The sequence below is a fragment of the Sipha flava genome, unplaced genomic scaffold, assembly GCF_003268045.1.
Source record: "Sipha flava isolate LNK unplaced genomic scaffold, YSA_version1 66_pilon_pilon, whole genome shotgun sequence".
NCBI classification, from domain to species: Eukaryota; Metazoa; Arthropoda; class Insecta; order Hemiptera; family Aphididae; genus Sipha; species Sipha flava.
This window is the reverse complement of record NW_020273606.1, coordinates 657,708-671,016: the sequence shown is the minus strand read 5'-3', so window position 1 is coordinate 671,016 and position 13,309 is coordinate 657,708. Positions and strand designations below refer to the sequence as shown.

At 21.3% G+C, this 13,309-nt stretch overlaps 1 protein-coding gene across 2 annotated transcripts; it reads right to left on the bottom strand.

Annotated features, from left to right (window-relative positions):
• Nucleotides 1-1,955: 1,955 nt before the first annotated feature.
• LOC112691754 (kinesin-associated protein 3) lies at nucleotides 1,956-13,105 on the bottom strand. 2 transcript variants are annotated; one of them, XM_025566144.1, is made up of 18 exons: nucleotides 12,099-12,130; nucleotides 10,725-10,842; nucleotides 10,289-10,445; nucleotides 10,007-10,228; nucleotides 9,346-9,482; nucleotides 9,017-9,266; nucleotides 8,761-8,895; nucleotides 7,324-7,502; nucleotides 6,843-7,005; nucleotides 5,698-5,798; nucleotides 5,415-5,627; nucleotides 5,059-5,224; nucleotides 4,460-4,603; nucleotides 3,906-4,004; nucleotides 2,853-2,938; nucleotides 2,345-2,525; nucleotides 2,189-2,279; nucleotides 1,956-2,118 (listed from the first exon to the last, which is right to left on the bottom strand). In XM_025566144.1, the coding sequence occupies exons 1-18, from the start codon at nucleotides 12,128-12,130 to the stop codon at nucleotides 1,989-1,991; spliced, it is 2,604 nt and encodes an 867-aa protein (XP_025421929.1). In that variant the 3' UTR covers nucleotides 1,956-1,988. The 2 variants fall into 2 exon arrangements, with proteins under 2 accessions (XP_025421929.1, XP_025421930.1); XM_025566145.1 differs by lacking the exons at nucleotides 1,956-2,118; nucleotides 2,189-2,279; nucleotides 2,853-2,938 and having other exon boundaries at nucleotides 2,433-2,525; nucleotides 12,099-13,105.
• Nucleotides 13,106-13,309: the final 204 nt, after the last annotated feature.

Here is a 13,309-nt window from a genome sequence, read left to right as displayed (position 1 = left end):
TGTAAACAAAAGCTTTAACATAGAATAAATTTATAATATTATAAGAATTAAGACCGGTGTAAATCACACTTCTAATTAATAAATTACCTAATCATTCAAACACTCTGGATTATTGTCAGTTGTGGAATGATTCACATAAAAAATAATTTAATCAAACTGAACTCATTATTGAATTGTATAAATTCATGAGGTTATGATAAACATTAATGGGTTTATAATTAAGAAAATAGATTAAACCGAAATACAAAATAATTTGGTTGAAAATAGTTAGATAAAAATATTTTAAATAAAATAAAAAAATATATGGTCATTCCTTTTGATATACTCATATATAGATTTCATATTAAATAAAAAATTATTTTTCAAATATTTATAAGAACAGAAAATAATTCTGAAATTAAATTTTGTTACAAATTATTTCCAACAATTATACACATTAATAAATAAGAAGAAAAATTGTACAATGTGAATAGTATAAAATATATAATATTAATTATTTTAAATAATACTGTTAACATTTTAATTTTAAAACTAGTATGATTAAAAAATAATAATACTTATATTTAAATTAGTCGACCTTTAATCATAAACATATAATATAAATCATAAACAAATAATAATAAATAAAAAAAAAATTTCTTTGGTTTTTTGAAATTACTTATAAATTGGGAATAAAATCATAGGTTGTATTTAAAATTAAATAATTAAATAAAACACTTAGAGAAAAATGGTAACATAAAAAAATAACAAATAAAAATTAGTTCTATCACTTTTTGTTTAAAAACTACTAATTTAATAACTTTTTTGGAATATTACAAAATACTGACAATTATTTTAAATAGTTAATTATTACAAAAAAAAAAAAAAAAAAGAAAAAAAAAGAGATCATTTAAGTTTAGACCATAACATTTACATTATACTTAACTGATATTCTAAATTGGAACATAAAATATAGTTTAAAATAATTTATTTTATAAAAAAATCTAAAATAAATCTGATAAAAAAATATCTTAAAACATATCAAACTATTTTTGCAATTTTTGTCATTATTGTAAGTATAATAGAATTAGTAAAACGGAAAAAAATCTTAAAATAATGTTAAATTGTGACTCATGAAATTATACATTTAAAAAATATAAAATATACATTTAAAAATGTAAAAATAATAAAGATAACATAATGATAAAATGGATTTCACTAATAAAATATTATTTGAGACACAATATTGAAGAAATAATAAAGAATAATAATAGAATGTGACACAAAATGTGTATTTTACTAACCAACTGAATAAAAATTAGCACAAATTGATAGTAAAATCTTGAATAATATTTATTGAAATATATTTATTATTTTAAATTATAAATTACAAAAATATTTAAAGAATTAACTATTTTGTTAATTAAATCACAACCATGTGATATTTTATCAGATCAAATTAGTATTTGAATAATAATTAAGCATATTTATTAATTGTATAAAAATATAAATTAAAAGGACAAATATAGAATTTGTACTTAGAAAATAAAAAGAGAATTTTATTTTAAGAATTTTTATTAAAATATTAATGTTTGCCAAACGAATTAGCTTCCTTTTTAAAATTACCATTATAATAATGTTTGTCATATCCATACTTTTTAAGTTTTTTGAAAATTAAAATAAAAATTTTTTTAATTCAGTTTGGTATGACCAGATGAATTATGAATTATGTATGAATTATACAATTTATAAATCATTGAAGTATAAATTATGGTCTCAAATTATACCCCGTAATGTACTGTGGCTTGTTATCATAGTACTTAGTATATATTTTATTTATTATAAATAATATTTTATGAAAAATAATAATTTCTACTGTATGACAGACAGTAATGAAAAAATATTTAAGAAATTATTTTTATCATATTAAAATATGTTGATGTTCACTGAGTTTATACTATATTGTAAATATGTGAATGTAAAAAAAGAAATTAGGAAAAAAATAAATATTAATCTGTAAAATGAATGATATTATTTGTAAATTTTTGCATTAATTGTCCTCCTATATTTGTTATGTCTTCATCAAAATTATCAATGTTATATTGATCTTCATTGTATGGATCCAGTTCATGATCAAATCTATTAAAATTAATTGATTTTTATTAAATTAATGAAATTCATTAAGTATAAAAAATGAATGTAAACAAACCTATCTTCAAGATTTCTGCTTTCTGGTGGACTAGTCATATGAGGTTTTGTTGATAAAATTTCAATATCATCATCTTTATCAAACATAAAATCTATAAAACAAATAACAATAAAAATAAATATAAAATCAAGATTAAAATATATTTAAAACTTTTACCATCTTCAGGCATCAATATTGCTTGATGCACATAACTATACAAATTAATTTCATTACTGGGCTCATATTTAGGTTTTAAATTTGATACATTACATTCATCTTTCATCATATTTAACCAATAGGCATTAAACCAGCAAAATTTGGCTACTCTTATTTTTTTAGTCCATGTTTCATCAAATTCCTTTACAAAAAATGAAAATATAGTTAAAACTGTATTATAATTATTTATAAATAAACCATATTTTTTTCATCTCTATAGCTACTAAGCTATTATTAGCGAAATTGAAATTAATAAATAAATAATATAAATAATTAAAAACACTTTCCATTTCACTAAAAATCTATAATTATATAGATATATAATTATATAAATGTATTAACCCTTACATTAAATTAATTTTATTTAAATATAATTTTAGCTTAGTAGCTTAGTAGCATTAATAAATAGTTGATATTAAACTATATTTAAGTTATAAGTAGTTTTAGAAAATATTTAGATAAACTATACCTTAATGATATCAAGGCAATAATTGCTCATTTTACGAACTCGTATATTCGGATCATGCATAAACCCAATTATATAAATTGGACACTCTGAATATAAAAAATAAATTCTAAATATTATTTACTTATGAAACTAAAGATTTATATGTTTAAAATAAAATAATAAAATATCATTAAACCTAATATGAAAATCGTATGCATAAAAAATAAATTAACTATAAGATAATATATATTTTTTAGGTTTTATATGAAAATGTATAAGTTATAAATGAGTAGATAAATATAAAAATATACATGGTTAAAAAATTAACCAAATAGAATATTTTATTTGACAATCCTTATAGGTGATTTTGCTTAATTTTTATATATTAATAATAGCATTATAACAAACATTTTTTTTTAAGAAATTAATATTTATAATTGTTTGAACTTAATATAGATGGATACTAAAAATTCATCATAAAGTTAAAAATAAAAAAGAAATTTAACACTCATGCAAATGGTGAATATTTTTTTTTAAATACTTATACAAATACTATATAAATATGAATCATATTATTTTTAGTACAAACTAATTTTCAGAGCTCATTATTTAATGAATTTTCGAATTAATGACAAGATTCTTGATTAATAATTAAATGTTTTAATTTACAACATTTTGGAATATACAGTTTTATCTATCAAATACCATAAAAATAATATATTTTTTTTTATATATACATAAAACAAGATTTAAAATAGTATGAGAAAAATAATAAATGTTTTTAAAGCATTTTTTTCTTAATACTGTATATTTATCATTACATAAAAATGATTAAATGTAAATTTTAAAAGAAAAAATTATAAAATTGAAATAATGTAAACACATGAATTGTATACAAAAATCTTGCACAACAAATATATGAAAATGAATAAAATAAGATTGATTCAATGACTAATTATTTTATTATTATTTAGAACCTTAAATATTATAATACCAAACTAAACATTTGAAAATGTATATATATATATTAATTAAAACATTTATAATTTGATCAATTATAAACTAATTATATACCTGTATTTTGTATTATATAATCCCCTGTTATTGGATGACACATAAGTTGATACAGTAAGTACATAATTTGTATTGCTAATTCATCATCACCTCTTTGACCTAAAAATGTAAACAATACATTTAATTGAAATAAATCACAATGTTATTATATGATTTGTACCTATAACATACTAAATATATTAAATTTGATTACCATTAATAACTAGTATTACATTTAATTTAAAATAATAAATGATTCTAAATAACTAAATAACGGAATTAAATCATTTATACATATGAAGTATAAAATATAATACACAAATAAAGTTTATGGATTATGAATTAATTATAATTAGTCAACCTATGATGAATAAGTGGCATTTAAATAAAATAAATAATATAAAAATATTGAAAGTAAAAAAGTGTTTAATAAATTTGAAAATATTATTTTTATTATTAACTCGGTGAAAGACTTTTATAAATTAAACGAGAAAAAAATTTACAAAGAAATTACAATTAGAATTTCACTACATTTTTAATAGTAATGTTTTATTAACATGTCATTCAAACTTTACTTTTTAACAAATTAATCACTTGTTGTATTGTTCCATGTTCATAAAGTAATTCACCACAATTTTCATCTTTTGATACAGTTCCCAAGAGTTTTATAACTTCTATTAATAGTCTTGCATCTGTTACGTTTTGATTGGGTTTACATGCTAAAATTATACAAATATTAAAATAATTTCTTTGGTACAAAAATTATAACTAAGTATTTAAAATATATTATTTTTAAACATAACATTAATTTATAAAAAAACTGAAACATTGTTTATTAAAAAGTATTTATTACCTAATAATATACAAAAAATAAAAATAATGTATTATCAAATGTTTAAATAATTTCTTAAAAATTATTAAATATTTTTAATAACAAATATTTCAATTTGAAAAATCATCAACATATATAACTTTTAATTTTCATATTTTACATTCATAAAATTAATTGTTGTTAATTTATATATATAAATTAATATATATATTTAATATTTTAAATTATTATTTAAATTTTTATTTGAACAACATTAACACTATTTTAATTTATAATTACATTATACTTTTATAAGCCTAAAAATTAATTTAAAAAAAAAATATATAATTAAAAGGTGTATACCATTATTTACAAATTGAACCATCCAAGATATTAAATTATTAGATTCTAAAAGTTCTTTAAAATCAACTTCTGGAATATTTACATTAGCAATAATTCCAACGCATTCGATAATACATTCAATATCTTTTATTATTGTAACTAAATGAGCAAAATGTCCAATAAGTTCCTGTAAAAATTATTATATACTTAAGTGGTAAAAAAATACAGAAAACATAAAAATAATTATAGCATAATTATGAAGTCACAAAAAATGTATTTACTGTTCACAATATATTTCAAAATAATTAAATATTAAACTGATACAGTTATATCTATAATGTACTTAAATATAATATTGTTATCAAAATAATACATACCACAAATTTAGGTTTTAAAGACTCATGACTAGACATATTGTGAAGTATTTTAAAATACATTAAATCTGAAGTATCGATGGCTAATTGCACAAAAGGTTTTAAGCCACGATTAGCAATTAGAAGTTGTGAATTTCGTTCGTTTAAAGTCAAATTTGTACATAATGCAGCCAAAATTAAATTGTATTGATTAGATGCTAATAATAAGTCTGCAATCTACAACAATATAATTCAGATTGTATTCATCGTTTCAAAATAAAAAAAATATTTATTTATCAAAATAAACCTTTGTTAAACAATTGGTATGTGAAAACAATGCTCGAGATCGATCATCCATGCTACAATGATAACATAGTCTGCAAACCAATTCACTATTTTCTTCTGAGCCTGGAATAAAATAAATCTGGTTAATTTCATAATATTATGTTTTTAATTAATAAATAAATTAATAAAAATAAAATTATTATTCTGGAATATTATTATAATTGTAAAGTACAACTGATTTTGAATTAAAAATTCATGGTTGTACACATATAGTCAATACAATTTCGATTCATTTAAAATTGATGATGATTGATAATAAATTTTTACTTTAAGAGCAGTTGCAGTTTACAAAGATAATAATACTCTATTAATTTAACTATTAAGTTATTAATTTATGATTATTAACCATTTACTAATTTTTTTAATATTTTATTAATTATTTTTTCACATTAAAAATATAACTTAATGTTCATTTTAAATATAAGATACTTCTTTTTTATAAGATTATTTTGACTTAGAAAAAATTCAAAATATTATAAATTTAATTTATAGTTATTTAAAATTATCAATTTATAACTAATAAATATATAATATATTAAAATATATAATTTAATTATAGTATAAAAGATATTAATAATTTTATATAATATTATTAGTTTAAGTTTTAATATTCTAAAACACTTTATTGACATAATATTAATGAAAACAATATTTAAAAAATGTTATAAGCTATATTTTTATGCTATTATATGTATAATTATAGAGTTAAATTATCACTGGAAATATTTAAAAACTAAATATTAGGTAAATTTTTTTAAAACCCAGTAAAATATTTTTTTATAATAAATAATTTTAAATTCTTATAGTTAATACATAAAGAAAATAACTCAATACTGCTATAATTTAGAAATATAAATGTAATAGAATAACAAAAGTATAGATATTTATCAAATATGACTTTTATCCGCTTATAAATTCTAACACATGATCAAAAATATATATATTTTAAATATTTAATATACAATTTAATTATTTTACCAAAGAACTATGAATTTTTTTTTAACTTATTTAGTATACAATGTAAATTCATTGATAATACCAATATTCTAATTTTATTTAAATACTAAAATAATAATAAGTAATTACTATAAATAGTAATTTGTATACCAATTAATTCCGTTATCTTTGGTAACAATCCAACTTTTAAAATTTCATCACTAAGTGTTATATCAAATGATAAATTGTACAACAATTTTATAGTATAGTTTTCCAAATTAGGATTCTTCATCATAAACATTTTAGGTAGTTTTTCAATGACAGCATATTTTTTCTAAGACATATACATAAAAAGTAAATAAAATGTCATATACATATATATAAATTAATAAATATTTTTTTATTAACAGTTGACTATTTGTAATATAGTTTAATAAAACAATGGATCAATCTGATAAATATAAAATCAAAAACTTCACAATAATATAATTATATATATATATATATATATATATATATATATATATATATATATATACAACGAATTATTTTAATAATATAAAATAAAATCAGAACAATTATTTTAAAGGCTTTTATTCTTGTTAATTGCATTTCATAGATTATGATATATTATGGTTATAAAGTAACTTACCATTTTATCTACATGTTCTTTATACACCGACAGTTGAATTAATAATTTTATACTTATTAAAAGTAAATCAGTACTTGTTCTATCTAATAAAAGACATAGCAATTTTATAATGCCTTTTCGGACAACTTTTTCTTCCATAGTCTTATCAATTGTTATGTTATAAATAAGTTCAACTGCACCTATTAATATAAAAATATTTAATATGTTTATTCATTTAATAATACATAAATATGATTATAAATTAAAAGTATATACTATGTAATATATCTTTTGCATTAATAATATTCTTATTACAGATTAAAATCATGCTAAGTTATTTTTGAGAAGTAGGTTACTGAATACTTCTAATAAAATAAATTCCTTTATTTCATAGAATTTATTATAAAATTTACTTTTAACATATTAAATAAAATTTAAATTGATATACTAATTAAATCACATATTATAAGTTGAAGGATTACAGATTTTATAAATATATTTTATGTATATAGACAGTTGATATTATGTTTTCATATAGAAATTTATCAGATTAACTAGTTACTTAACTAAATAATATTATGTGAAGTTAAAAAATAAAATAAAAATATTTAAGTTAAAATAATAATTTCATACATAAGTAAAAATATATAGAATAATGAAATACATAATATGTATTATTATATTATATCAATATATTATATTGTTACACTAATGACAATACCACGTATCTACATTTCATCAATTGTTCAGGAGAGTGAAAAAACTGAATAAATATTAACAAATATTATACACCTCATATTTGTATTAAGTTTAAATTTATGTTATGATTATTCAACATTATTATTAATAAAATTCTTTAAATTTGATTGCTGTTTAAAATGTAGTGTAGTTGCTTAGTATTTACTTAAATTTTTGTGAGATACATGTTGTTGAGCAGTGCTTTAAATTGGTTGAAATTTATAAAAATACTAAATAATATAACCAATTTGGAGGGGAAATAATTTAATTTATTTTGGTTATTGCACAGAATATACATTTTGTGTGCAAGGAGATAACAAACATTTTGATACCAGAAACTCATTTTATGTAAAATGTCAGATACCTAGTATTGTCATTAGTGTAACAATATAAATCATTTAACACAAATATTATTTTTCTTATCAATGATCCAAGTTAATTGGTTAGATTGTTAATAGATTTACAAAGTTTTATTCTAAAAATGTATTAGGTTTAATAAGTCATATTTAATTTGCTTAAAATATGAATATATATATAACTAATGTCACTTATTGTAATAACATATTCAAATACTGTTCTATCAATTTTCTCTATTGCAATAGAATTCTCTAATTTATGAATATATTTTGAATACCTAAAGCACTTCGTGATTAATACATATTTATTAAGTCATTATACTATTCTACATATGTAATTATATAAAAATATAACAAAACAAACCTTTTAATGCTTGATCTTGGTTTTTTCCTAATTTAAATAAATTCCTTCTGAGTTGATGTAATGCTAATTCATCAGGACTTCTAGCTGATAATAATGATTTTATATTATTTGTATCCAAACTCCTAGGAGTTTTATCTAGATAAATTAGTTTATTAATTTTTTGTAAAATAATAATATTGTATTTATAAATTACATAATACTAATTTAGAGACAGTGTATAGAGTATACATAAAAAAATATTTAAAATTATACAAACCTTTTACAGTTTGTTTCATATTTTCAATTGATGCAGAATGTCTGCGGCTGTCACTATTGGTACTAGCACTTACAGGTATTTGACTACGAACTATTTTTGATGTTATAGGAGCACTTCTAGGTACAGGTAATTTTGAAGGTGTTGGTATTTTTGGTGTTTTTGATTCACGAGGAGCAGATACTATTTGACTTTTAAGCTTATCGTAACGATTTAATTCATATTCAAGAACTTCTACACAGAGCAAGCAAATCTACATAATTATAAACAAAAAAAGTTAATATTTTAAGTTAAAAATATTTAAACATAAAAAAAATAATTTATAAACTAACTTTATGGTCAATTAGCATCTTATGAAATATTTTGTAAGCAGAAAAACAAAGAAATATATTTATTATATTTGAGCTCAATTCAAAACTTTTGCGATACTCTTCTCTGAGAACTCTTGCTAACGCACTCATGGTAGGCTCTACAAAAATACTGTACATTAATATTTAATTATATAAGTAAAATTATAGCTTATAAGTATTAAAAACAATGTTTATACTATTTTTAATCAATCAAAGTTTTATATGCCTTATAAGTAATTAATTATAACTTGTTTTATTAAAAAAATAATATTATAATTAATTAATCATGAATTTTATCATTTATAAATTAAACAATTCAAAATAACTTTATAAATTTACAGACAACTGGAAATGATAAGCTAAATGAAGATATGAAAAACATTAGAAATATAAATACAAATGCAGTGCAATATATGGTAAAACACTGTGTATGAATAAATTAGTAAAAACCAAATATGAAGAATTTTAATTTAACTGTCGTTATTAAAGATTGAAATATCATACAAATTTAATGTTTAATTGGAAATTATAATAAATACTATTTATCAATATGTATTTACTGTTTTGTATTTAAGTTTAAATTATTGATAAGATAATTTTACAGCTAAAATTGATTTTGAATTAATTAATATTAAAAATATACCTGAAGATGATAGCTCTTCTAGATTATCTTTATCGCAGGTTACTTTAAGTATAAATCCAGAACCACGTACTTTTTTTGGCATATCATCATATAACATTTCAATGTATTCATCAATTTTAGCCAAACTGGCTTTATCATCAGGCATTAAACCACAAATATGATATATACTAGATGGACTAGTTTCCAATCCTAATTGAGTTTTGTCTTCTTTAGTTTTGTTATCTATAAGAAAAATGATCAACTATAGTAAAAATACACTTTTGTTGTATTAATAAATATTACTTGCAATAGAACGGGTTTGTAAATAATAAATTAAATGTTCTACATCATATAATTTGGTTTCATGTATAAGATTACATTTATGTATTACTTCTTTTGCTAATGCTCTACAATCTGTATTACTGTTCAAACTTTTTAAATGTATTACTTTTTGACATTCCTAAAAAATATAAAATATTTTATCAACTTATTTATATTTATACTTACAAACTGAAATTAATATAACAATTTATATTCAAAGAACTAGTTTATTAATATATTTTTTAATAGATCTATTGAATATTGTATGGTATGGGATGTTTGTCATAATTAATAAAATGTATAAGACAGTTTCTCAGTGATAATTGAATAATGATTTTATTTCAAAATACATAAATATGTATATTGATTATAAATAAAGCAACTATTAAATTGTACATAAAATAAATATATATCTAACCTTATGATCACCTATTACAGGTTCTCCATTTTCACCAAGTACAAATGCGTCAAGTTCATAATTAACCACAATAGCAGTTTCCGTAGGATGAGCATCTACAGCTCCTGATCTGACTCTTCTATAAATTAAACATAGCATTTAAATGAATATATTAAATACTATTCATATTTAAACAATTATAATATGAATAATAATAATTTAATAATATTAAAAATTAAATTATACACTAAATTAATAAAAAAAAATAATGTATCAAATAATAAGTGAATAACTTATAAATTATGCCAACATGGTTAATAATAATTGTATCTTAATCATTTGATAGAATTCACACGACAAGATAATTACTGACTAAAAAAAAAGTTATAAAAGGAATATTTGAATAATTTTACTTAAAAATTAATCAAAACAATTGTCATAACTAAAATAACTACTCATTCCATCAGTGGCGTATGCAGAATTATACAATGGGGAAGACTTGAAAATAAAAAATTACTCAGTTGTAACAGGCGCATTGGCTTAAAAAATAAAATAGTTGGTTTTTATCTCTTATTTAAATTAAGCATTAAATAAACAAAAAATATACAAAAAAAAAAAAAATAACAAAAATAATGGGCAGTAAAAAACATTTTTATTTAGTCTAATCTAATAATTGTAGTCGCTTAGGTGATGTTTTTGAAAATGTTTGTAGAACTTCCAATTCGGTCAGATTTTCTTTTGTATTGATATTTGCTAAAGCTAATCCATTAAGACGTTCCTCCATCATAGTTTATCTTTGGAATATTGGCTAGATTAACAATGTTTGGATTGTTGCTAACAATTGTTCAGTTGTAATCATAGATTATAAATACCCACCTAGATACATGTAATCACCATGTAATCACAGACTGAGATATATAAAATATTTATTAATATCTTAGTCCGTGGTTCTAATAAATGATTAAATACATGCTTTGAGATACTATATTAAATCGTTGGTAGATTTAAAAAAAATAATAATAATACAGGCAATGGGAAGGCCAACTCCCTTGCATACGCCACTACATTCCATAATTAAAATGGCAAAACTTTTTTGGCTGTCATTTTCTTGACAAGTTACAGAGAGGAATGTATTTGAAATATTTATCATAGAGTGAACACTATATATGATTTTATAAAATGTAAAATAATAAATTACTATTTTAGTTTTTATAGTTAACAACTGACAAAAAATAAATAAGTACATATCATTAATTCAATTTCCATAAGTTAGTATCAAAAAGTATAATCTTTATCTATTTTCTATTTTTTTGATTTTAAATAACTTGTGAATAATACAGTTTGAAGAGTATTAGTAGTGTATTAATATTATTAATAGTGTATTTTATAACTAACCTTTTTATATAATGTGTCCCTTCTGAAATCATTGTGATTGATCGACGATAGCAATCAAACAATCAAACAGAATTCAAGCTCAGTTGATTAAAACAAATGTGAACGATCAACGAATGAATCACCCGTAGAATGAATAACGCCAACACAAAACGGTAGAACAGAAAAACACTGTAAGAACGTGTTTAGCAATCGGCACGAGAATCATCAATGAAATACGACAATGGGAGAGTGATTTAACCTAATTTTTTCAAGGATAGTTTAAAATCGTATAAAGTTAATATCTCGTTTGTTCAATTGACGTCGTCGTTGAACAGATGCCGGACGAGGCGGGACGAAAATTAATATTCCAGACGTTAGGACGTTCGGACTGCTGATACGAATATGCGATGGATACTCCCAATTCGATCTGGACTACGGCCGTGAAAATATTGAGCGAAATGAGGAAAAACTTGAGGAAAAGAGTCGATGACGCAGCGAACGCTGATATCGTGATAACGTGATATCGTTATCATTGATGAGAAGTTATCAACAGTTATAGAGTTTTCCGCCTCTTTGCATTGCTACACCAACGTCTCACCGCACTCTAACAGTTCACTGATAATCGTACTGGTGCAAGCCGGTGCAAGTGCAGATAAAACATAAATCCTATTATCAATTTCATCGTATCACAGAATATGAAGTTTGATTTAGAAAAACCAGCGATGAACACATCTAAATAATTCCCTGGGCTGTGATTGGTCGGAAAACTTTTTAAATTCCGCGGAGGCTTTTTCGTTTCTTAGTCGACCGTTTCCAGTAGACTTTTGTCTCCTTTGTCCATTTCAAGGGTCCGTTTGTGAAGGCACTCAATTACACCGAAGGTGAAATTAGAAGGGACAGAGCCCTTCAGTATGATGTTCAATTGTAAATGTATACTATATGATATTATGTTTGTTTTTTCAATAAACGATGTGGATAGGGTAGAGGGAAGGACGGCTCAACAGAGTGAAGTACCCCTCTATCTCTAGCGCCACGATAACGCACAAAAAAAAAAAAAAAAAAAAAGGGTCCGTTTCATTTTCCGACGCACCGTTTTCCCGATGCGACCGGATTAAAATCCGAGATTTTCTCGACTAAGCACCAGCCCAATCGGAGCGTTCTTTATCTGTGCCTCTCGCACCGCCGTGATGTTTCGCTCGCATGTGACGTCACCGACCGACGTTCGTAGTTCT